The sequence below is a fragment of the Cetorhinus maximus genome, chromosome 5 (genome assembly GCF_964194155.1).
Source record: "Cetorhinus maximus chromosome 5, sCetMax3.hap1.1, whole genome shotgun sequence".
NCBI lineage: Eukaryota > Metazoa > Chordata > Chondrichthyes > Lamniformes > Cetorhinidae > Cetorhinus > Cetorhinus maximus.
In genome coordinates, this window is record NC_135883.1 from 165,551,767 (window position 1) to 165,578,795 (window position 27,029).

General features: G+C 45.8%; 1 protein-coding gene across 2 annotated transcripts in view; it reads left to right on the top strand.

The window, feature by feature from the left end:
• Nucleotides 1-27,029, top strand: part of aida (axin interactor, dorsalization associated) — a 96,908-nt gene that overhangs the window by 9,646 nt on the left and 60,233 nt on the right. For both annotated transcript variants that reach the window (XM_078542778.1, XM_078542776.1), the window contains exons 2-3: nt 3,155-3,224; nt 17,052-17,105. In XM_078542778.1, the coding sequence (XP_078398904.1) occupies nt 3,155-3,224; nt 17,052-17,105 (124 nt within the window). The remainder of the gene's footprint in view (nt 1-3,154; nt 3,225-17,051; nt 17,106-27,029) is intronic.

Sequence of the window (27,029 nt, forward strand, 5' to 3'; positions counted from 1 at the left end):
GTAGATTAAAATCCCCCATGATTATTGCTCTACTTTTCTGGCAAGCTCCCATTACCCATTCTTTCATGGTCTGTCTTACTATGTAGTTACAATTAGGGGGCCTGTAACCATTCCCACAAGTGACTACTTGCTTTTATTTATTCCTCATCTGAACCCAAACCCATTTCTACATCCTGGTTTCCTGAATTTAGGTCATCCCTCTCTAATGTGCTAATAACATCATTAATTAACAGAGCCGCTCCTCCTTTTCCTAACATCCTACCCTTCCTAAATGTCTCACACCCTTTAATATTCAAGTCCAAATCAATGTCATCCTGTGGCCATGACTCTGTAATGGCTAGCAGATCGTATTTATTTATATCTATTTGTGCTATCAGTTCATCTGTTTTGTTTCGAAAGCTATGTGCGTTTATATGCAAAGCCTTTAGTTTTGTCCTTTTATTGTTTTGCAGCATCTAGCCTTATCTGCTGTTTTACTCTTAGATTTGTACCCTCTGTCCATTCCTGTCACAGTCTCTTTATCATTTCCCATATTAATACTTTCCTCCTTTGCCTTTTCTCTGTTCTTTGGTTTACCACATCTTGCCAAATTTGATCTCTTGCCCCCACTATTCAGTTTAAAACCCTCTCTACTTCCATAGTTAGGTGGCTTGTGAAGACACCAGCCGCAGCACAGTTCAGCTGTAGACTGTCCCAGCAGTACGGATCCCACTTTCCCCAATACTGGTGCCAGTGCCCCACAAATCGAAACCCACTTCTCCTACACCAGTCCTTGAGACACGCATTCATTTCTCTAATCATATTTGTCCTATGCCAATTTGCACGTAGCTCAAGTAATAATCCAAAAATTATTACCTTTGAGGTTCTGCTTCTTACTTTGGCGCCTAGCTTGTCATACTGACTATGCAGAGCCACTTTCCTCACCTTGCCTACGTTGTTGGTACCGACATGGACCACGACTACTAGATCTTACCCCTCCCACTGCAAGTTACACTCCAGCCCTGAGCAGATGTCCCGAACCCTGGCACTAGGCAGGTAGCAAAGCCGTCTGGAGTCTTGCTCTTTGCTAGAGAGAACAGTGTCGATCCCCCTGACTATACTGTCCCATACTACCACCACATTCCTTTTTGCTCCCCCCATTTGGATGGCTTTCTGTACCACGGTGCCATGGTCAGTTTGCTCATCCATCCTGCAGCCCCCCACTCTCATCCAAACAAGCTGAGAGAACCCCAAACCCTATTGGACAATTGCAGAGGCTTACGCTCCTGCAATCCCGCCTTCTGGGTCCCCTTACCTGCTTCACTCACAGTCACACCCTCCTGTCCTTGGCCACTGACCAAATCAGAAGACCCTATCCTAAGTGGTGTGACTGCCTCCTGGTATAAAGCGTCCAGGTAACTTTCCCCCTCCCTGATGTGTCGCAAAGTCTGCAGCTCAGCCTCCAGCTCAATGACTCTGAGCCGAAGTCCCTCGAGCCATAAACACTTGCTGCAGACGTGTTTGCCCTGGATCACAGTGTTATCCAGGAGATCCCACGTGCTGCAGCCTTGACACAGCACCTGTCCTGCAATCCTTAATGTGTCTTAAATAATTAATTCATTATATTAATCATTCATTTATGTTGCTTTCTTATATATTTTATTAACTTTACCACCAAATTATGTACTATTTTAAACCTTGGGGATAGAATAGAACTTACCAATTCACTAGATACTCACCAAACAAGCTCCCTCACCAAGCAAGAACCAATTTCTATGGTGTGAGAAAGATAGAAAAAGGAAACTAACACCTCCCCCCCCGCCCCCCCCCCCCCCCCCCCCACCACCGCCACCGCTCTCTTTCCCCCCCCCCCCACCGCTCTCTTCCCCCCCCCCCACCGCTCTCTCCCCCCCCCCACCGCTCTCTCTCTCCCCCCCCCCCCCCCCCCACCGCTCTCTTTCCCCCCCCCCCCCCAACCGCTCTCTTTCCCCCCCCCCCCAACCGCTCTCTTTCCCCCCCCCCCCCACCGCTCTCTTCCCCCCCCCCCACCGCTCTCTTTCCCCCCCCCCCCACCGCTCTCTTTCCCCCCCCCCCCACCGCTCTCTTTCCCCCCCCCACCGCTCTCTTTCCCCCCCCCCCACCGCTCTCTTTCCCCCCCCCCCCCACCGCTCTCTTTCCCCCCCCCCCCACCGCTCTCTTTCTCCCCCCCCCCACCGCTCTCTTCCCCCCCCCCCCACCGCTCTCTTTCCCCCCCCCCCCACCGCTCTCTTTCCCCCCCCCCCACACCGCTCTCTTTCCCCCCCCCCACCGCTCTCTTTCCCCCCCCCCCACCGCTCTCTTTCCCCCCCCCCACCGCTCTCTTCCCCCCCACCACCTCACTTTCTCCCCCACACCCCCCCTCTCTTTCCCCACCCCTTGCTGGATGGGAATTTGAACCTGCAACTATGAGTGAGAATAGAGAAGCCCACCAGCTGAGCTAAGCTGACATTTGATCAGACTTTGCTTTGTACCCTTGTTATTGCTTATTAGTTATCGGAACAGGAGTAGGCCATTTAGCCCCTGAAGCCTGTTCTGTCGTTCAATGAAGTCGTGACTGGTCTGTGACCTAACTGTATACACATGCCTTTGCCCCATATCCATTAATACCTTTAGTCTGTCCATCTGAGATTTTAAAGCAACAATTGATCTAACATCAATTTCCGTTTGTGGAAGATAGTTCCAAATTTTTACCACCCAGATATTTCCTAACGTCTGATTTTTAAACCATTCTCCCTAGTCCTAGACACTCCAACTGGTGGAAATCATTTCTCCCAATCTATCCTATCAGTTCCCCTTAATATCTTGAAAACTTTGATCAAATCACCCCTTAACCTTCTAAATTCCAGAGACTACAGCCTTAGTTTGTTTAATCTCTCCTTGTAGTTAATGGACATTATTACCTAAATGTGCTTTGAGTTCAAGATGGCATCCCACCCTCTTGATAAAATTACTGAGTACAGAAATTAAAGTGAGATCATACTGTTTGGTAATGACTTCATAAAATAGAATCCACATGGACAGTATATGAAACGCTTGAGTTTTCTCCATGAGAAACTTTATGATATCCATAGTTTGTTGCACAGTAACATACTAACAATTTTTAAAATATAATGTTGTGAAAATTATATTTACACAGACTAGCCAGGCATTTGCAGAAGGAAGTGCAGTCAACAGCCAACTCTTCTGAACTCTCAGAGGACCAAAAGGTAAGTGGTGCAGCACCACAGAAATGTTCGTGCCCTGTATTTTATGTCCTGGTGCATTCTGATTTCAGTGATTCATTACTAGAGTTCAAAAGGTACCTGCCAGCAAAAGTTAATTTGATTGGCAGTGCTGCAATCACAAATATTACTATTTTACTACAAGATATCTGTGAACTATTTAAATTTCAAGAGAAAGCATTTCCTTCCCCATCCCCTGTCCCAGGGCTGGCATTTTTGCAAATGTGTGGGCTGTTCACTTACTCTGACTCTGAATCTTGCGTGGTGTGTGAATCTGTGTAAGACTCAGTAAGCTTTCTGTCAGATTTCTCATTCAACTAATTAGATGCTAGAGGTTGTGGGTAAAATATATCTGAGTATGTTTTAGTTTTTCTAATTTGCCCTTGCTTATTCTGCTTTCTTGAAGAAAAAAGATCTGGTTTTTGATTTTCAATTTTTCCTTTTCATTATACTTTCTTCCTTTCATTTTGAAGATGCTGACTGTAGCCGTGGCAAGATCCCACAGTTGTCTGCAGCCCTTTGGTAGCATCTCTAAGCAACTGTTCTTGATGTGAGCCTGGATGTTTAGGCAAGCTTTCTATGAGATGTGATCACTGTTAAGCTCACCTGTTCTTGTGTTACAAGAGCAATTGTTACTGGGCTAGTAATCCAGAGGCCTTGATTAATGATCTGGATATACGAGTTCAAATCCCACAAGGGCAGCTGGGGAATTTAAATTCAGTTAATCAAATAAACCTGCACTAAAAGCTATTATCAGTAACACTGACCATATACATCCTATCGAAAAGATAGGCAGGTTGGCAGAGGGGGTGGGGTTGTTTTGTTAGTAAGAAATGAAACTAAATCGTTAGCAAAAAATGACGTAGGGTCAGATGATGTAGAATCTGTGTGGGTAGAGTTGAGGAACCGCAAAGGTTAAAAAAAGATAATGGGAGTTATGTACAGGCCTCCGAACAGTAGTCAGGATGTGGGGCACAAGATACACCAGGAGATAGAAAAGGTGTGTAAGAAAGGCAAGGTTACAGTGATCATGGGGGATTTCAATATGCAGGTAGACTGGGAAAATCAGGTTGGTAGTGGATCCCAAGAAAAGGACTTTGTGGAATGTCTACGAGATGGCTTTTTGGAGCAGCTTGTGGTGGAGCCACAGATAGGCAATTCTAGATTTAGTGATGTGTAATGAGGCAAATTTGATAAGGGAGCTTAAGGTGAAGGAACCCTTAGGAGGAAGTGACCATAATATGATAGAATTTACCCTGCAATTTGAGAGGAAAAAGCTGGAATCAGATGTAACGGTACTACAGTTGAATAAAGGCAGCTACAGAGGCATGAGGGAGGAGCTGGCCAGAATTGACTGGGAGATGAGCCTAGCAGGAAAGACAGTGGAACAGCAATGGCAGGAGTTTCTGGGAGTAATTTGGGAGACACAACAAAAATTCATCCCTAGAAGAAGAAGCATGCTAAAGGGAGGACGAGGCAACCATGGCTGACAAGGGAAGTCAGGGACAGCATAAAAGCTAAAGAGAAAGCATACAATGCAGCGAAGAGCAGTGGGAAACCAGGGGATTGGGAAGCCTACAAAGACCAACAGAGGACAATTAAAAAAGAAATAAGGAGGGAGAAGATTAAATATGAGGGTAAACTAGCCAGTAATATAAAAGAAGATTGCAAGTGTTTTTTAGATATATAAATGGTAAGAGAGAGGCAAAAGTGGACATTGGGCCGCTGGAAAATGACGCTGGAGAAGTAGCAGTGGGGAACAAAGAAATGGCGGAGGAACTGAATAGGTACTTTGCGTCAGTCTTCACGGTGGAAGACACGAGTAACATCCCCAAAGTTCAAGAGAGTCGGGGGGCAGAGGTGAGTGTGGTGGCCATTACCAAGGGGAAGGTGCTAGGAAAACTGAAAGGTCTGAAGGTGGATAAATCACCTGGACCAGATGGATTACACCCCAGAGTTCTGAAGGAGATAGCTGAAGAGATAGTAGAGGCGTTAGTGGTGATCTTTCAGGAATCACTGGAGTCAGGGAGTGTCCCAGAGGACTGGAAAATCGCAAATGTAACCCCCCTGTTTAAGAAGGGAGTGAGGCAAAACACAGGAAATTACAGGTCGATTAGCCTGACCTCGGTCGCTGGTAAGATTTTAGAGTCCATTATTAAGGATGAGATTTCAGAATACTTGGAAGTACATGATAAAATCGGGCAAAGTCAGCATGGTTTCATCAAGGGAGGTCATGCCTGACAAATCTATTAGAATTCTTTGAGGAGGTAACGAGTAGGTTAGACAAAGGAGAGCCAATGCATGTTATCTATTTGGACTTCTAGAAGGCCTTTGACAAGGTGCCGCACAGGAGGCTGCTCAGTAAGATAAGAGGCCATGGTGTTAGAGGCAAGGTACTAGCATGGATAGAAGATTGGCTGTCTGGCAGGAGGCAGAGAGTGGGGATAAGGGGGTCCTTCTCAGGATAGCGGCCAGTGACTAGTGGAGTTCCACAGGGGTCAGTGTTGGGACCAAAACTTTTCACTTTATACATTAATGATCTAGATGAAGGAATTGAGGGCATTCTGGCTAAGTTTGCAGATGATACAAAGATAGGTGGAGGGACAGGTAGTATTGAGGAGGCGGGGAGGCTGCAGAAGGATTTGGACAGGTTAGGAGAATGGGCAAAGAAGTGGCAGATGGAATACAATGTGGGGAAGTGTGAGGTCATGCACTTTGGTAGGAAGGATAGAGGCATAGACTATTTTCTAAATGGGAGAGAATTCAGAAATCTGGAGCGCAAAGGGACTTGGGAGTCCTAGTCCAGGATTCTCTTAAGGTTAACTTGCAGGTTGAGTCGGTAGTTAGCAAGGCAAATGCAATGTTGGCAGTTATTTTGAGAGGACTAGAATATAAAAGCAGGGATGTGCTGCTGAGGCTTTATAAGGCTCTGGTCAGACCACATTTAGAATATTGTGAGCAATTTTGGGCCCCGTATCTCAGGAAGGATTTGCTGGCCCTGGAGAGGGTCCAGAGGAGGTTCACGAGAACGATCCCAGGAATGAAAGGCTTAACATATGATGAACGTTTGAGGACTCTGGGTCTGTACTCGATGGAGTTTAGAAGGATGAGGGGGAATCTGATTGAAACTTACAAAATACTGAAAAGCCTGGATAGAGTGGACGTGCGGAAGATGTTTCCATTAGTAGGAGAGACTAGGACCCGAGGGCACAGCCTCAGAGTAAAGGGAAGACCTTTTAGAACAGAGATGAGGAGAAACTTCTTTAGCCAGAGAGTGGTGAATCTATGGAATTCATTACCACAGAAGGCTGTGGAGGCCAGGTCATTGAGTGTATTTAAGATGGAGATATAGGTTTTTGATTGGTAAGGGGATCAAAGGTTATGGGGAAAAGGTGGGAGAATGGGTTTGAGAAACTTATCAGCCATGAATGAATAGCGGAGCAGACTCGATGGGCCGAATGGCCTAATTTCTGCTCCTATGTCTTATGGTCTACTGGATTGTTTTAAAAACCCATATGGTTCACTCATGACCTTTCGGGGAGGAAACCTGCCTTCCTTACTCAATTTGGCCTTGATGTGACCCCAGACCCACAGCAATGTAATTGACTCTTAACTGTCCTCTGAAATGTCACAGCAAACTACTCAGTTGTATCAAATATTACAAAAAAAGAATAAAACCGGAGAACCTGGCGTCAATCTAGGGACGGGAAATGACAATGGTGAATTCGGCCAAGTCGATTCTGCAAAGTCCTCCTGACAAACAACTGAGAATTTGTGCCAAAGTTGGGAGAACTGTCGCACAGGCTAGTCAAGCAGCAGCCTGACATGGTCATATCATAGAGCCAATGTCTCAGACTCCTTTATCACCATTCCTAGTTAGGTCCTGTCCATCACAGACACACCAGAGGTGGCAGCACAAAGGTATACCATTGGGGGGGACTGACCTTGGGAGTTCTCAACATTGACTTTGGACCCATGAAGCCTCATGGCATTAGGTCAAACATAAGAGCAGGAGTGGTCCGTTCAGCCCGTTGAGCCTGTCCACTATTCAATATGATCCTGGCTGATCATCCACTTCAATGCCCCTTTCCAAGACTCTCCCATATCCCTTTATGTCATTGGTATTTAGAAATCTGTCAATCTCTATCTTAAACATACTCAATGACTGAGCTTCCACAGCCCTCTGGGGTGGAGAATTCCAAAGATTCACAATCCTCTGAGTAAGAAAAAATCTCCTCACCTAGGTCCTACGTGGCTTCCCCCTTATTTTGAAACTGTGTCCCCTGGTTCTTGACTCTCCCCAACCAGGCGAAACATCTTACCCTCATCTAACCTGTCTATCCCTTTAAGTATTTATAGGTTTCAATGAGGTCACCTCTCATTCTTCGAAACACCAGAGAATATAGGCCCGGTTTCCCCAATCTCTCTTCATAGGACAGCCCTGCCATTCTGGGAACAAGTCTGATGAACCTTCGTTGCACTCCCCCTATCTCAATAATATCCTTTCTGAGGTAAGGGGACAACACTGCACGCAGTACTCCAGGTGCGGTCTAACCAAGGTTCTATACAATTGAAGCAAGACTTTGCTACTCCGATACTCAATCCTTTTGTGACAAAGGCTAACGTACTATTAGCCTTGCTAATTGCTTGCTTCTTAGCCTTCAGTAACTTATTGACGAGGACACCCAAGTCCCTTTGTACATCGACATTTCTAATCTCTTACCATTTAAGAAATACTCTGCACATCTGTTCCTCCTAAGTGGATGACCTCATAATTTTTTACATTTTATTCCATCTGTCAAGTTCTTGCTCACTCACTCAAGTTGTCCAAATCCTCTTGAAGCTGCTTTACATCTTCCTCGCAACACACATTCCCATCTAGCTTTGAGTCATGCGCGAACTTGGAAATATTCCATTTGGTCCCCAGATCCAAATCATTGATATATATTGTGAACAGCTGGGGCCCCAAGTACTGATCCTAGCGGTATCCCACTAATCACAACCTGCCAACGTGAGAATGACCCATTTATTCTTACTTTCTGTAGTCTGCCTGTTAGCCAATCATTAATCCTTGCCAGTATATTACCTCCTATCGCATATGCATTAATTTTGCTAACAAGCCTCCTGTGGGGGGGTTTATCAAAAACCTTCTGAAAATCCAGCTATACTATGTCTGACTCCCCTTTATCAATTCTGATGTTAACCTCCCCAAAAAAAAAAAATTCCAGCAGGTTTGTTGAACATGATTTCCCATTTGGGAGTCCATGTTGAATATGCCCAATCAGATCATTATTATCCAAGTGTCTATTAATCACATCCTTTATAATAGATTCTAGCGTTTTCCCTACTACTGATGTAAGGCTAACAGGTTTGTAGTTCCCTGTTTTCTCTCTCTCCCTCCCTTCTTAAATAGTGGGGTGACATTTGCTACTTTCCAATCTGCAGGAACCATTCCAGAATCTATTGAATTTTGGAAGATGATCACCAACGCATCCACTACCTTCATAGCTACCTCTTTCAACAGTCTGGGATGTGGAATATCATGTTCCGGAGACTTATCATCCTTCAGTCCCATTAATTTCTCCAATACTGCCTCCTTACTAATACTAATTTCTTTCAATTCCTCATTCTCCCCAGTCCCTTGGATCTCTAATTCTGGGAGATTTCTTGCATCTTTCTCAGTGAAGACAGACACACAGTAATCATTTAGCTTCCCTGCCATTTCTCTATTCCCCATCATAAATTCTCCTGACTCTGCCTTTAATGGACCCACATTTGTCTTAGCTGAATGTTTCCTTTTTACACACCTATAGAAGCTTTTATAGTCCGTTTTTTTGTTTTTTGCTAGTTTACATTCATATTCTATTCTCCCTTTCTTTATCAGTTCCTTGGCCTTTCTTTGCTGCATTCTAAAATGCTCCTAATCCTCAGGTTTACTACTATTTCTGGCAGCTTTATAGGCCTTTTCCTTAAATCTTATACAATCCTTAACTTCCTTTGTTAGCAACGGTTGACAGACTTTTTTTGGCCTTGGAGGAATGCATAGTTGCTGTAAACTGTAATAATTCTTTCAAGACTATCCATTGCCTGTGTACTATCATACCTTTTTAATATATTTTCCCAATCCACATCAGCCAATTTGCCCTTCATTCCTTCATAATTTCCTTTGTTCAAATTTAACACCCTCGCTTCAGATTGAACTGTCTCGCTTTCAAACATAATGTAAAACTCATATAATCATATTATGTCAAGGAAATCTGCTACCTCCCTCCCTCAGCTGGTAAATCAGTGTTCCTCCACCACTTCGTTCCTCCATCACTTCGGAAGAAGCACTGATGGTAGCAGGGTACTCTGGTGGGGACTTCGAGGTTCATTATTGGGTGTTGCTTGGTAGCATCGACACTGCCTGAGCTGGCCGAGTCCTGAAGGACAAAGCTGCTGGACTAGGCTTACGATAGATGGAGAGAGAATCAGCATGGGAGCATTACCTTCTTGACCTTGTCCTCACCTATCTGGCTATACATCTATCCATGACAATGTTGATATGAATGATCACTGCACAGTTCTTGTGGTGATAGAGTCCCTTCTTCATTGTTCCTATGTACACAGGACACCATCCTGATGTGTGACTTTACCACTGTTAAATGGGATAGATTCAAAACAGATCTAGCAGCTCAAAACTGAGCATCCATGAGTGTTGAGGATCATCAGCAGCATCAAAATTGTATTTCATCACAGTCTGTAACTTCAGTGCAGAGCATATCCCTCACCACTTCCCCTTGTGTGTAGGAGTGCATCCCAGGAGCAGCATCATGCATAAATGACTTGCTAAGTTGGTGAATATGCAACACAGGACTTCATGCGTGCTAAACCGTGGAAGCAACATGCTATAGATAGAGCTAAGCGACCCCACAACCAAAGATCAGATCAGAACTCTAGTCCTGCTAAATCCTGTTGAGAATGGTGACGGACAATTGAACAACTAATGGGAAGAGAAGACTCTATGAATATCCCCATCCTCCATGACAGTGGATTGTGCATGTGAGTGCATAAGACAAGGCTGAAGCATTTAGAACCATAGAACACTACAGCACAGAAAACATTTGCAACCATCTTCATCAAGAAATGAAGAATGAATGAATGATCCTCACCCCCACCATCACAGCTGTTAGGCTTCAGCCAATTAGATTCACTCCAGTTGATATCATGAAATGGCTGAGCACACTGGGTACAGCAAAGGCTACAGACCCCAACAACATGCTGGTGGTAGTACTGAAGTCTGTGCTCCAGAATTAGCTGCGCCTTTGTCCAAGCTGGCCTAGTACAGCTACAACACTGGCAGCTCCCTGACAATGGAAAATTGCTCAGATATGTTCTCTCAGAATCACACAGTGCAGAAGAGGCCCTTCGGCCCATCGAGTCTGCACTGATACATGAGAAACACCTGACCTACCTACCTAACCCCATTTACCAGCACTTGGCCCATATCCTTGAATGTTATGATGTGCTAAGTGCTCATCCAGGAACTTTTTAAAGGATGTGAGGCAACCCGCCTTCACCACCCTACCAGGCAATGCATTCCAGACCGTCACCACCCTCTGGGTAAAAAAGTTTTTCCTCACATCCCCCCCCTCCAAACCTTCTGCCCCTCACCTTGAACTTATGTCCCCTTGTGACTGATCCTTCAACTAAGAGGAACAGCTGCTCCCATCCACCCTGTCCATGCCCCTCATAATCTTGTACACCCCAATCAGGTCGCCCCTCAGTCTTCTCTGCTCCAACGAAAACAACCCAAGTCTATCCAACCTCTCTTCATAACTTAAATGTTTCATCCCAGGCAACATCCTGGTGAATCTCCTCTGCACCCCATCCAGTGCAATCACATCCTTCCTATAATGTGGCGACCAGAACTGCACACGCTACTCCAGCTGTGGCCTCACCAAAGTTCTATACAACTCCAACATGACCTCCCTACTTTTGTAATCTATGCCTCGATTGATAAAGGCAAGGGTCCCATATGCCTTTTTCACCACCCCACTAACATGCCCCTCCACCTTTAGAGATCTATGGACACACACGCCAAGGTCCCTTTGTCCCTCAGAACTTCCTAGTGTCATGCTGTTCTTTGAATACTTCCTTCTCAAATTACTCCTTCCAAAGTGTATCACCTCACACTTTTCAGGGTTAAATTCCATCTGCCACTTATCTGCCCATTTGACCATCCCGTCTATATCTTCCTGTAGCCCAAGACACTCAACCTCACTGTTAACCACCCAGCCAATCTTTGTGTCATCTGCAAACTTACTAATCCTACCCCCCACATAGTCATCTATGTTGTTTATATAAATGACGAATAATAGGGGACCCAGCACAGATCCCTGTGGTACGCCACTGGACCCTGGCTTCCAGTCACTAAAGCGTCCTTCTGTCATCACCCTCTGTCTCCTACAACTAAGCCAATTTTGAATCCACCTTATCAAATTATCCTGTATCCCATGTGCATTGGCCTTCTTTAAAAGTCTCCCATGTGGGATCTTGTCAAAGGCTTTGCTGAAATCCATATGAACTATATCAACTGCACTACCCTCATCTACACATCTGGTCGTCACCTCAAAAAATTCAATCAAATTTGTAAGGCATGACCTTCCTCTAACAAATCCATGCTGACTATCCCTGATCAAACCTTGCCTCTCCAATTGGAGATAGATTCTCTCCTTCAGAATTTTCTCCAATAGTTTCCCTACCACTGACGTGAGACTCACTGGTCTGTAGTTCCCTGGCTTATCTCTACAACCTTTCTTAAATAGAGGAACCACATTAGCTGTTGTCCAGTCCTCTGGCATCTCCCCCATGGCCAGAGAGGAATTAAAGATTTGGGTCAGAGGCCCTGCAATCTCCTCCCTTGCCTCCCTCAGCAGTCTGGGACATACATCATTTGGACCTGGAGATTTGTCCACTTTTAAGCCTACCAACACCTCCAATACCTTGTCACTCCCAATTTCAATTTGCTCAAGAACCTCGCAGTCTCTCTCCCCGAGTTTGATACCTTTATCCTCATTCTCTTGGGTGAAGACGGACGTGACTCTAGCGATGTCCTCTGGCTCCGCCCATAGATTGCTCCCTTGGTCCCTTATGGGCCTTACTCTTTCCCTGGTTATCCTCTTCCCATTGATATACTTGTAGAATATCTTGGGATTTTCCCTACTTTTACCAGCCAGAGCTTCCTGTCCATAAAAAGCAGGACAAATCCAATCCAGCCAGATCCAGATGATCCAATCCAGATGAACCCCCCCATTCATCTACTCACATTTTCAATTACTTTGATAATGATTAATTAACAGTGCTATCAAGCAGCACAGGAACATAGGACTTGGGAGCAGGAGTAGGTGATTCAGCCCTTTGAGCCTGTTCCGCCATTGAATAAAATCGTGGCTGATCTGATTGTGGTCTCAATGCCACTTTTCTGTCTCCCCCTCCCCCCCATAACTCTTTACTCCCTTGTCTATCAAAAATCTGTCTAACTTAGCCTTGAATAAATTTAATAACCCAGCCTCCACTGCTTTCTGGGGAAGTGAATTCCACTGACTACCGACCCTTTTGAGAGAAAAAAATTCCCCCCATCTACGTCTGAAACATTAGACCTTTTATTCTTAAGTTGTGTCCCCTGGTTTTCGTGTCTCCTACAAATGGAAACATATCTACCCTAACCAAATGCTCACTGATCCTCAGTTTGTGTTCTGTCAGGAATACTTGGCACCAGATATCATTATAGCCTTGATCCAAACTTGGAGAAAAGAGCTGCTACAGTGCATATTGTGGATGTTACACACAGCAGGGGCACCGTGTGCTAGTGGTGAAGGGAGTGAATGTTTAGGGTGATGGCGAGGGGTGCTGATCAAGTGGGCTGCTTTGTCCTGGTGTCAAGCCTCTTGACTGTTTTTGGAAGTGCACTCATCGCACCCCTGGAGTGCATGCTATCACATTCTTGACTTGTGCCTAGTAGATAGTGGGTAGTTTTGGGGACTCAGGAGGTGAATTGTTTGCTGCAGAATTCCCAATCTCTGACCTGCACTTGTAGCCATGGTATTTATGTGGCTCGTCCACTTAAATTTCTTGTCGATGGTGACCCCCAGAATGTTTACAATGAGGAAGACTGCAGTGGTAGTGCTGATGAATATCAAGGGGAAGTGTTTAGACTCACTTGTTCAAATGGGCATTGCCTGGCAGTTAGATGGTAGGAATGTGGCATCAAGGAGCCCTAGTACGATTGAAGTCAGTGGGAATTGGGGTTGGGGGGGAGAACTCTTCACTGGCTGGAGTTGTTGGAGGCTAATCACCTCAGACCTGGGACTTGGCTGCAGGAGTTCCTCAGGGTAGTGTCTTGGCCCAACCATGTTCAGCTGCTTCATCAATTACCTTCCCTCCATCTTAAGGTCAGAAATGGGGATGTTTGCTGATGATTGCAAAGCATTCAGCATCATTCATAACTCTTCGGATAAAGAAGCAGTCTGTGCCCAAATGCAGCAAGACCTGGACAACGTACTGGCTTGGGTTAAGAGGTGGCAAGTAACATTCATGCCAAGCAATGACCATCTCTAACGAGGGAATCTAACTGTCTCCCCTTGACATGCAATGGCTTTACCATTGCTGAACCTCCTCTCTACCCCCCCAACCATCAACTCTCTGGAAGCTAGGGGCTATAAATATAGGATAGCCACTTATAAATCCAACAGGGAATTTAGGGGAAATAAAACAGAAAATGCTGGAAAAACTCAGCAGGCCTGGCAGCATCTGTGGAAAGAGAAACAGAGCTAACATTTCGAGTCCAACAACATTGGAGAAACTTTGTCCAGAGTGATGAGAATGTGAACTTGTTACCCAAAGGAGTGGTTGAGATCAATAGCACAGATATATTAATGATGAAGCTAGATAAACACAAGAAAGAAATTGCAGATAATGCTTATAATATTAGATAAAGGAGGATAGGAAACAAGGGCTTTTGTGAAGCACAAACACCAGCATGGAATGGTTGGACTGGTTGGCCTATTTCTCTGCTGTACATCCTACGAAGAACCAGCACTACCCAAGTGTGGTGGGCTGCACCGTTCTTTCACGGGATGTGGGTGTCCCATTAGCCATCCCTAATCAACCTTGGTGGTGTTGAACCACCACCTTGAACCGCTGCAGTCCATGTGGTGTAGGTACACCCGTACTGCTGTTAGGAAGGGAGTTTTATTATTTTTTATTATTTTATTAATTATTAATAAAAATAATTATTTATTAGCAATGGCAATATAGTTCCAAGTCAGGATGGTGTGTGACTTAGAGGGCAACTTGAAGGTAGTGGTGTTCCCATCTATCTGCTGTCCTTTCCTTCTAGGTGGTAGAGGTCACAGCATTGTAAGGTACTGCTGCACTGTAATTGCTATGATTCTATATAGAAGTCAATCTTCACCATAATTTACTGTGCTATGAAGTGATTTGAGATGCTGATAAATAAGGAATTCCAGTTCTTAAATAGTTTCAAATTGAAACAACACAGTAAGCTTTTCCCTTGGCTAGATATTTTCCCCTCTGATAGATGTAGATGAGGAAAGATGGGAGGAGGTTTGCATGGAGCCAAAACACCACGTGGACTGTTTCTGTGCTGTATACCCTATGTAATGGATATAAAATGGAAGACATGAGCATTCCATCTACATGAGCTAGGTTGCTGCTAAAGGATTCCCCTTGCTGTTGTGTATGCAGATGTTAATGTATACAGATTCTTTAGATGAAAAATAAAATTTTTGATCACCTTTGTCAAAACCAGCAGGCTATTACGAATTGGAAAGCCCATTACCTCTGTCTGCCAAGGTGTGAAGATAAAAAGCATTTAGGTCTGGATCCAGCACAGTATAATGCCAGGAGCTGAAATCCAAGAGGGTGTGTCTGGTAATTTGAACTGATTCCATTCCCACCCTAACAAGCGAATGATGTTGGTGCAAGCAGAGGATTCATTAAATTTCAACTGAATTCCAGCCAGGTGCAGAAGAGAAAACACTATGGAATAAGTGCCTTAACAACAGTCACAGCAGCCATGGATAATGAATAAAAGTTGAGTGTCCAAGACCTGTCGCACCCTTGGTCTCAATTACTCTTTCCATTCTTCAGCTGAACTGAAATTGACCCTTGTTTGCCTGTTCTGGCAGTTCAAGTAGTGATTTAATGGTCCCTTGGCACTATTGAAAGCACAGGAGGTTCTTGCCATGTCAAGTTAACATTTCACTCTCAGTCAATATCATGGGAGAGCTTAATTAATTATTCACTTCAATAGTATTCGTGGGATCTTGTATGTTGCATGGAACATATCTTGTTATTTCTTTTGGACTGTTGTAAAGAACATATCTTTTTATTTTCTGTTGGAATGTGGATTTTAAAATTACAATGGCTGCAGGTTGCAAGACATGTCCACTGGAACACGATGAGAGATGTATACAATGTTGCAGCCCTGGAACAGAGTGTGCTATGAAAGACAGGATTGTGCTGTACTAGAGTCCTGGACCAAGGGAGCTGCCTGACAACAGCATTTTAATTGGCTCCTCACCAGGTGACCAAGGTTTTGTGTGATGAGCAAGGCAGCTGAATAGCTCCTAGCCTGAAAGGGAAAAGACCTAAAACCTCTCTCTGTCCAGTGTGTGTAAGATTCCAGTAATCCTACAAGAATAGCTGCTGGCTTTTTCTCCTGATATCTCTCTAACCTGCTCTCTCTGAAATCCTCTGTCAAGAGGCAAAGGGGAAAATCACTGTTAGAGACATTGAAAGTGCTCAACCAGTGGACTAACTACTGAAAGTGCTGGAAAACCACCTCGTGTCACCAACAAGAACTGAAAGAAATTTGGAAGACATCGATCAGAATCAACCCATCGAATCCTGTACTCCGGAATTGGTGATATTGAACTGTTTTATCCCACCCTTAAAATCCATAATTTGTGTGTTTTATGTGTCATGTATGTGTGTGTATAGGGATTTACTTAAGAAGGGGGTAGAGTTTAAGTTGTGGTGTTAGAAATTAGCAGTTCGTATTGCTTTCTTTTGCCACTGGTTCACAACAATTTGTTCAATAAACAGTTATTCACTTATTAAGTTTACAAACTTGGTGCTTATATTCTGTTAACCTAAATTAAACAGTTAGGTAGAATTGGGGCAATCTGGTGGTTTGATCAAACTTTTTCTCATTTGTCACGGCTCGGGGAACAGTGGGACTTGATATTACAGCGCACTATCCCCAGTGAGTCGTGACAGTGTGAAACGTGAAATGAGTTTCAAAGTAATTTGATTGCAGTTTAGCTAAGGTATCTAAGGACTTATATAAAGATGCACTGCAGGAACTCACCAAGACTCCCTAAACACCTTCCAAACCCACGGCCGCTCCCATCTAGAAGGACAAGGGCAGCAGATAGACGGAAACACCACCACCTGGAAGTTCCCCTCCAAGTCACTCACCATCCTGACTTGGAAATATATCGCCGTATCTTCACTGTCACTGGGTCAAAATCCTGGAACTCCCTCCCTAACAGCACTGTGAGTGTACCTACACCACATGGACTACAGCAGTTCACGAAGACAGCTCACCATCACCTCTCAAGGGCAACTAGGGATAGGCAATAAATTCTGGCCTAGCAAGCGACACCCACATCCCAAGAATTAATTTTTTAAAATGTAAATGTCATTTCTGTAGCCAGCCTCTGGTGAAATTGATATTATCGTTGTCCTTGTGAATGCTCTGTCTCCCATCTAAAGTATCTAACAGTACTTTTCCCTTTTTCACAGAAAACACTCGGCAAAATAGCGACATGCCTTGAATTACGAAGTACAGCTTTGCAGGTACTACTAATCGGATAATCTTGTAAATATACATTTTAATTGAATTTATCGTGTGATGTTCAGATTTCTGAGAGTAGAAGCTCTACGGTATATTTTAGACATGGGAGTTTGTTCAAATGAATGAAATTGTGATGTATTGTTACCCCATTGTGCACAGAACACAAGAAATAGGAGCAGGAGTAGACCACACTCTAGTTGAGCCTACTCTGCCATTTAATACGATCATGGCTGATGTTGGGCTTCAACTCCATTTTCCCGCCTGCTCCCCATATTCCTTAATTCCCTGAGACGCCAAAAACCTGTCTATCCCAGCCTTAAATGTATTCAGTGATGGAGCATCCACAATCCTCTGGGGCAGAGAATTCCAAAGATTCACAAGCCTTTGAGTGAAGTAATTTCTCCCCATAGCAGCGCTAAATGATCAGCCCCTTATGCTGAGACTGTGCCAGTGTTTTAGATTACCCGACCAGCAGAAACAATCTCTCAGCATCTACTCTTATCAAACACCCACATCCCATGAATGAATAATTAAAAAAAACACTATATGCTGATTTCCCATACATGCCTGACTCGCAGTCTCACCCTCCTGTCCCTGACCATAGACTAACTCTTAAGGTTCTGCCTAATGTAAGGGGTGTCCATGTAACTCTCCACCTCCCTGATGGCCTGCAATGTCCACAACTCGGACTCCAGCTCAGCAACTCTGCGCCAAAATTGCTTAAACTGCAGACACTGCTGATATGGTTGCCTGGGATTGCAGTAACCATATGCTGCAATCACAACACACTATCAGCCCTGCCATTTCTGTCCAAACTTATTTATTTAAGTAGTCAATTAGTAATAATTTACACAGTTAAAGTAATAGAAAGTTGCACTCACCTATCTTGGAGACAAAGGAAGAAAACTCACCAACTACTGGAGGCTGAAAGGAAGTGGAAAAAGGAACCCCTCTTTGCTCCTGTGCACTGATTTCCCACCTGAACCAAATTCTCAACTGCACACACTGTCTCCTCGCCGTCTGTCCCTTCACTCCATTCCTTACACAGATATTATTAATGGAAGTAGTCCAGAGACTGATATTCTCTAACTTAAGGTGAATAGAATATTACAAAAGTAGGGCTGCAGGACATTCTTCTGGAGGAGAGTGAACAGCCAGAGGTTGTGGTCCACATCGGTTCCAATTATTTCGGTAGGAAGGGGTATGAAGTCATGAAAGCAGATTTCAGGGAGCTAGGAAGGAGATTGAAAAGCTGTAATCTGAAGATTACTTCCAGTCCTACGTGCTAGTGAGCATAGAAATATGAGAATTGCACGATTGAACATGTGGCTAGAGAACTGGTGTAGAAGGGAGAGCACCAGATTTCTGAGGCATTGGGGCCGGTTCTGGGGCTGGTGGGACCTGTACAAGATGGACGGGCTGCACCTTAGCCAGACTGGGACTAACATCCTCGCAGGGAGATTCTCTAGTGCTGTTGGGGAGGGTTTAAACTAGATTGGCAGGGGGCTGGGAACCTTTGAGGGAAGCAAAACTGGTAAAAAATAGAAGGCAGACGAAGCACAGGGAAGCATCAAATAAGAATCGAGAATAATGTTAAAAAAGCAGAATTAAAGGCACTCAGCAAATGCTACATGCGTTCAGATAAAAAGGCTGATAACCTGAATGCACAAATTGAGGTAAATAGGTGTGATTAGATTGCCATTACGGAGACGTGGCTATAAGGTGACCAAGACTGGGAATTGAATATTCAAGGATATTTAGCATTTAGAAGGGATAGGCATAAAAGGAAAAGGAGGTGGGGTAGTACTCATAATAAAGGACAAGATCAGTACATTAGTAAGAGAGGATCTTAGATCGAAGGATCAAGATGTAGAATCAATTTTTGGGTGGAGCTAAGAAACAGCAAGGGGCATCCAACATTGGTGGGAGTTGTTTATAGGCCACCAAACTATCGTAATGTTGGGCACAGTATAAGTCAGGAAATTAGAGATACGTGTAATGTGGGTAATACAGTAATAATGAGCGACTTCAATTTACACATAGACTGGGTTAACCAAATCAGCACTAATGCTGTGGAGGAGGAATTCCTGGAACGTGTATGAGATGGGTTTCTGGAACAGTACGTTGAAGAACCAACTAGGGATTGGGTTATTTTGGATTTAGTGTGGTGTAATGAGAAAGGGCTAACCTTGCTGTAAAGGAGCCCTTTTGAAATAGTGACCATAAAATGATAGAATTTTGAATTACGTTTGAATGCGATATAGTTCATTCTGAAACTAGGCAATTAAATCTGAAGAGAGGAAATTATGAATGGCAAATTGGCTATGGTGGATTGGGAAAATACACTAAAAGATTTGATATAGACAGACAATGTCTATGTAGTATTTAAAGAAATACTACACAACAGATATACATTCCTCTCAGGCACAAACACCCTAAAGGGAAAGGTAAATCAACCGTGATTAACAAAAGAAATTAAAGATTGCTTTAGATCAAAGAAAGTGGCTTATAAGGTTGCCAGAAAAAGTGGTAAGCCTGAGGATTGGGAGCAATTGAGAATCTAGCAAAGGAAGACCAAGAAACTGACTAAGGAAGCAAAAAGAGAATATGAATGCAAACTAGTGAGGAACATAAAAGCGAACTGTAAAAGCTTCTTCAGGTATGTGAAAAGGAAAAGATTAGCTAGGACAAATGTGGGCCCATTACAGGTGGGGACAGGAGAATTTATAGTGGAGTACAGGGAAATGGCGGAGAAACTAAACAGTTACTTTGCGTCTGTCTTCACTGAAGAAATACTAGGCAACCAAGGGACTTGTGAAACTGAGGAACTAAAAGAAATTAGTATTAGCAAAGAGGTAGGACTTGTAAAATTAACTGGATTGTAGGTTGAAATACCCCCTGGACTAGATGAGCTTCATCCCAGAGTGTTGAAGGAGGTAGCTGGAGAGATAGTGGATGCATTGGTGATTATCTTTCAAAATTCAATAGATACTGGAAAGGTTCCTGCAGACTGGAAAGTAGCAAATGTAATCTCACTATTTCAGCAAAGAGGAAGAGGGAGAATGGACAACGAGAGACCTGTTGGTTTGACGTCAGTGGTAGGGAAAATGTTAGAATCTATTATAAAGATTGATAATTGAACATTTAGAAAAGAGTGGTAAAAGTGTGCAGAGTCAACATGGATTTATAAAAGGGAAATCATATTTGACAAGCTTGTTGGAGTTTTTGGAGGATACTTGTCACATTGATAAAGGAGAACCAGTGGATGTGGTATATTTGGATTTTCAGAAGGCTTTTGATAACGCCTCACACAGGATTTGTAAATAAAATTAGAGCGCATGGGATTGGGAGAAATAGACTGGTATGGATTGAGAATTGGTTAACAGACAGAAAGCAGAGAGTAGGAATAAATGAGTCATTCTCAGAATGGCAGACTGTTACCAATGAGGTACAGCAAGGATCAGTGCTGGGTCCACAGCTGTTCACAATCTATATAAATTATTTTGATGTGGGGACCAATTGTAATATTTCCAAATTTGCTGATGACACAGAGCTAGGTGGGAACATAACTAGAGGGTGGTGATGGTCTGGAATGCGCTGCCTGGGAGGGTGGTGGAGGTGGGTTGCCTCACATCCTTTAAAAAGTACCTGGATGAGCACTTGGCACGTCAGAACATTCAAGGCTATGGGCCAAGTGGTAAATGGGATTAGGTAGGTAGGTCATGTGTCGATGCAGACTCGATGGGCCGAAGGGCCTCTTCTGTACTGTGTGATTTTGTGATTCTGTGACCCAAGGACAGTGCCTACGCTGTGCTAAATTAGCTGCCCTCTGAGGTGGAGATACTACATTTTGTCTCCAGCGCTCTGTGCTGAGGTCTCTCTCTGTTCCTGATTATCCGACCACTTATGCTCAGAGGTTCATGTATGGATTTTAGTTGAACACAAGATTGAGCTTGCATGTGATGCCATCCACAGTTTTGATTTTATATACTCATAAATGGAATGTGGACATCACTGGCAAGACCAGCATTTATTACCCATCCCTAATTGCCCTTAAGAAGGTGGTGGTGAGCCACCCTTTCGAATCACTGCAGTCCATGTGGTATAGGTATACCCACTGGGCTGTTAGAGAGGTCAGTGGAAAGTATCCCATCACACTCCTGATTTGTGCCATGTTGGTGGCAGCCAGGCTTTGGGGAGTCCAAGAGGTGAGTTATTTGACACACAATTCCCAGCCTCTGACCTGCTCCTGTAGCCAAATAATTTATGTGGCTGGTGCAGTTAAATTTGTCAATGGTATGCAGCAGATGGATGGTGGGAGATTCAGCAATGGTTCACAATATCATTGAATGTAAAGGGGCAATGGTTAGATTCTTACTGGTTGGGGATGGTTGTTGCCCAGTGCTAATGTTTTCCTCCTGATTCTCATTGACTCCAGTTTTGCTCAGGCTCTTTGATGCCACAGTCAGTCAAATGCTACCTTGATGTCAAGATCAGTTGCTCTCACCTCGCCTTGGGAGTTCAGCTCTTTTGTCCATGTTTGAACCAAGGCTGTAATGAGTTCAGGAGTTGAGTGGCCCCAGCGGAACCCAAACTGGGCATCAGTGAGCAGGTTATTGCTAAGCAAGTGCCGCTTGATAGCACTGTTGATGACCCCTTCCATTACTTTACTGATGATTGAGAGTAGACTGATGGGGCGGTAATTGGCGGGTTGGATTTGTCCTGCTTTTTGTGCACAGGACATACCTGGGCAATTTTCCACACAGCCGGGTAGATGACAGTTTTGTAACTGTACTGCAACAGCTTGGCTAGGAGTGTGGCAAGTTCTGAAGCACAAGTCTGCAGTACTATTGCCGGAATATTGTCAGGGCCCATAGCTTTTGCAGTATCCAGTGCCTTCAGCCGTTTCTTGCTATCACGTGGAGTGAATTGAATTGGCTAAAAACTGGCATCTGTGATGCTGGCAACCTCTGGAGGAGGCCGAGATGGATCATCCACTTGGCACTTCTGGCTGAAGATTGTTGCAAATACTTCAGCCTTATCTTTTGCACTGGTGCTGGGCTCCTCTGTCATTAAAGATGGGGATATTTGTGGAGCCGCCTCCTCCAGTGAGTTGTTTAATTGTCCACCACCATTCACAACTGGATGTGGCAGGATGGAGAGCCTAGATCTGATCCGTTGATTGTGGGATTGCTTAGCTCTGTCTATCACTTGCTGCTTATGCTGTTTGGCACACAAATAGTCCTGTGTTATAGCTTCACCAGGTTGACACCTCATTTTTAGGTATGCCTGGTGCTGCTCCTGGTATGTCCTTCTGCTCTCTTCATTGAAGCAAGGGTTGATTCCCTGGCTTGATGGTAATGGTAGAGTGGGAGATATGCGGGACCATGAGGTTACAGATTGTGTTCGAGTACAATTCTACTGCTGCTGATGGCCCACAGCGCCTCATGGATGCCCAGTCTTGAGTTGCTAGATCTGTTCGAAATCTATCCTATTTAGCACAGTGGTAGTGCCACACAACACAATGGAGGGTATCCTCAATGTGAAGGCGGGACTTCGTCTCCACAATAACTGTGCGGTGGTCACTCCTTCTGATACCGTGCTGGACAGATGCATCTGTGGCAGGCAGGCTGGTGAGGATGAGATCAAGTATGTTTTTCCCTCTGGACTCTGCCAGCTTGGTCAGTGGTGGTGCTACCGGGCCACACACTGGTAATTGACATTGAGGTACCCCACCCAGAGTACATTATGTGCCCTTGCCTTCCTCAGTGCTTCCTCCAAGTGATGTTCAACATGGAGGAACACTGATTCATCAGCTGAGGGAGGGCGGTACGTGGTAATCAGCAGGAGGTTTCCTTGCCCAAGTTTGACCTGATGCCATGAGACTTCATGGGGTCCGGGTCCGGATGTTGAGGACTCCCAGGGCAACTCCCTCCCGATTGCATACCACCGTGCCGCCATCTCTGCTGGGTGTGTCCTGCCGGTGGGACAGGACGTACCGAGGGATAATGGTGGTGTCTGAGACGTTATCTGTAAAGTATGATTCCGTGAGGATGACTATGCCAGGCTGTTGCTGTTGCTTGATTAGTCTGTGAGACAGCAGTCCTAATTTTGGCACTAGCCCCCAGATGTTAGTAAGAAGGACTTTGCAGGGTCGACAGGGCTGCGATTGCCGTTGTTGTTTCCAGTGCCTAGGTCGATGCCGGTCTGTCCAGTTTCATTCCTTTTCAGTGACTTTGTAGCGGTTTGTTACAGCTGAGTGGCTTGCTAGGTCAGAGGGCATTTAAGAGTCAACTACATTGCTGTGTGTTGACCACCTATAGGACGTTGTTACAACAATCGACAATGGTTTTGTGGTCATCACTAATTAGGATTCCGTGGCAGGATTTGAACCCGGGTCCCCAGATCATTTCCCTGGGTCTCTGGATTACTAGTCCAGCAACAATACCACTATGCCATCACCTCCCCCTGACCTTATTATAGAGGGAAGGTCATTGATGAAGATGGCTGGGCCTAGGACACTACTCTGAGGAACTCCTGCAGTGATGTCCTGGAACTGAGATGATTGACCTGCAACAACCACAACCACCTTCCTTTGTGCTCAGTATGACTCCAGCCAGTGAAGAGTTTTCCCCCGATTCCTATTGACTCCTTGATGACGCATTGTCAAATGCAGCGTTGATGTGAAGGGCAATCACTTTCACCTCACCCCTCAACTTCAGCTCTTTTGTCCATGTTTGGAACGAGGCTGTAATGAGGTCTGGAGCTGAGTGATCCTGATAGATCCCAAACTGAGCATCAGTAAACAAATTGCTGAGTAAGTGTCACTTGATAGCACTGTCGACAACACCTTCTATTACTTTGATGATTTAGTGCAGGTTGATGGGGTAGTAATTTGCTGGGTTAGATTTGTCCTGTATTTTGTGCACAGTTTTCCACATTGTCGAGTAGATGCCAGTGTTGTAGCTGAACTAGGGGCATGACTAGTTCGGGAACACTTCAGTTGGGATGTTGCCAGGGGCCATTGCCTTTGCTGTAATCATTGCCTTCAGCTGTTACTTGATGTTGCGTGGAGTGAATCAAATTGGCTGAAGACTGACACCAGTGATGTTGGGGACCTCCAGCAGAGGCTGAGATGGATCATCCACTCTACACTTCTGGTTGAAGCTGGTTGTGAATGTTCCAGCCTTGTCTTTTGCATTGGTATGCTGGGCTCCCCATCATTGAGGATGGGAATATTTGTGGTGCCGTTGCCTCCTGATGATTGTTTAATTGTCCACCACCATTTGAGATGGCTGTGACAGGACTGCTGAGCTTTGATCTGATCTGTTAGTTATGGAATCGCTTAGCTCTGTCTATTGCATGCTACTTCTGTTGTTAGCATGCAAGTAATCCTGTGTTGTAGCTTCACCAGGTTGGCACCTCGGTTTTGCATATGTCTGGCGCTGCTCCTGGCATGCTCTTCTACACTCCTCATTGAACCATGGTTGGTCCCTGGCTTGATAGCAATGGTAGATTGAGGGCTACATCAGGCAATGAGGTTATAGATTGTGGTTCAGCACAGTGCTGCTGCTGATGGCCCACAGCACCTCATGGATGCTCAGTTTTGAACTGCTAGATTTGTTCCATTTAGCACACTGTGCGATGCTCAGTTAGTAACCTGCCTCATGTCTTGATCTGTTCAGGTCCCTTTGAGCGACACATTTACTCCTCACAGTGGCAAATATTTTAGGCACCATTCCACCTGTTCCAGCTGAAATGACTTTCTCTTCTTGTCAAAGCCAAATTGTGTGCTGTCATCTTATTTTAATTGGCTAACCTGTGAATTGAGACCAGTTGAAAATCTGCCAAGAAACCTCTACCAGCTCATGAATTGCTGATACATTGGGATGAAGGGAAAAGTGGTAAATATCTGGGTAACAGTGCCCGTTCATGAAGGGTAAAGTTGGAGACACTTTTAGCAGGCAGAGAATTTTCAATGTTACAGTTTGTTCATCATTACTGTTGCAGTTGGTTACATTGTAGGGTTTATATTAGTGTGCCATCTGAAGACCCAGTAACCGAGGAGGGAATCTTTAACTTTAACTTGAACCCTGATAATCGTGACATATTGACACAGTAGGAGCTTGATTACTCTAATGGGAAGAAGCATTCAAACCCTGACACTAATTCTTTAGCATAATAATGTTGCTCACTCATTAATTATGGGAGGTGAGACATGTCAAAGATAATGATTTGCCTGAAAGCAGCTTTGAATATTAAGTATTTAATATCAGCGCAAATATTTGCATAAGAAATCATAACTTGTATCAGCTATCACCGTATCTTTGACCAAATCTGTATGAGCATCATAGCAAATGTCTTAACTGAAGTAGAAAGGCTTGATAGTTCGAAATATCTGCTGATTTATCAGCTCCAAAAAGAGTTCTTGATGTGCACCATAGCCTGGTTTTCTTTGAGAAATTCTTGTGATGGTTCAGAAAGTTTATCCAGCCCTCTGTTGAGGGAGACAGATCCAGAATATCCCAGGGCTGAGTTACTGCCCAAGGAGGCTGCAATTTGTGTCTGTGGATTAGGGGGTGGAGGAGAAAAATCAGCTGAGGAGACTTAATCAGTATCCGGCGGCTTATCAAGGTTTATATATTTTTCAATGAGTTTTCCTTCAATCTCTCTCTCTCTCCCCCCACTCTCTCTGCCTCCCTCTCTCTCTCCCCCACTCTCTCTCTCCTACCCTCTCTCTCCCCCCTCTCTCTCCCCCCTCTCTCTCCCCCCTCTCTCTCCCCCTTCTCTCTCTCCCCTCTCTCTCCCCCCTCTCTCTCCCCCCTCTCTCTCCCCCCTCTCTCTTCCCCCCCTCTCTTCCCCCCCTCTCTCTTCCCCCCCTCTCTCTTCCCCCCTCTCTCTTCCCCCCTCTCTCTTGCCCCCCTCTCTCTTGCCCCCCTCTCTCTTGCCCCCCTCTCTCTTGCCCCCCTCTCTCTTGCCCCCCTCTCTCTTGCCCCCCTCTCTCTTGCCCCCCTCTCTCTTGCCCCCCTCTCTCTTGCCCCCCTCTCTCTTGCCCCCCTCTCTCTTGCCCCCCTCCCTCTTGGCCCCCTCCCTCTTGGCCCCCCTCCCTCTTGGCCCCCCTCCCTCTTGGCCCCCCTCCCTCTTGGCCCCCCCCTCCCTCTTGGCCCCCCCCTCCCTCTTGGCCCCCCCCTCCCTCTTGGCCCCCCCCTCCCTCTTGGCCCCCCCCTCCCTCTTGGCCCCCCCCTCCCTCTTGGCCCCCCCCTCCCTCTTGGCCCCCCCCTCCCTCTTGGCCCCCCCCTCCCTCTTGGCCCCCCCCTCCCTCTTGGCCCCCCCCTCCCTCTTGGCCCCCCCCTCCCTCTTGGCCCCCCTCCCTCTTGGCCCCCCTCCCTCTTGGCCCCCCTCCCTCTTGGCCCCCCTCCCTCTTGGCCCCCCTCCCTCTTGGCCCCCCTCCCTCTTGGCCCCCCTCCCTCTTGGCCCCCCTCCCTCTTGGCCCCCCTCCCTCTTGGCCCCCCTCCCTCTTGGCCCCCCTCCCTCTTGGCCCCCCCTCCCTCTTGGCCCCCCCCTCCCTCTTGGCCCCCCCCTCCCTCTTGGCCCCCCCCTCCCTCTTGGCCCCCCCTCCCTCTTGGCCCCCCCTCCCTCTTGGCCCCCCTCCCTCTTGGCCCCCCTCCCTCTTGGCCCCCCTCCCTCTTGCCCCCCTCCCTCTTGCCCCCCTCCCTCTCGCCCCCCTCCCTCTCGCCCCCCCCCTCTCTCGCCCCCCCCCCTCTCTCGCCCCCCCCTCTCTCGCCCCCCCCTCTCTCGCCCCCCCCTCTCTCGCCCCCCCCTCTCTCGCCCCCCCCCTCTCTCGCCCCCCCCTCTCTCGCCCCCCCCCCTCTCTCGCCCCCCCCCCTCTCTCGCCCCCCCCCCTCTCTCGCCCCCCCCCCTCTCTC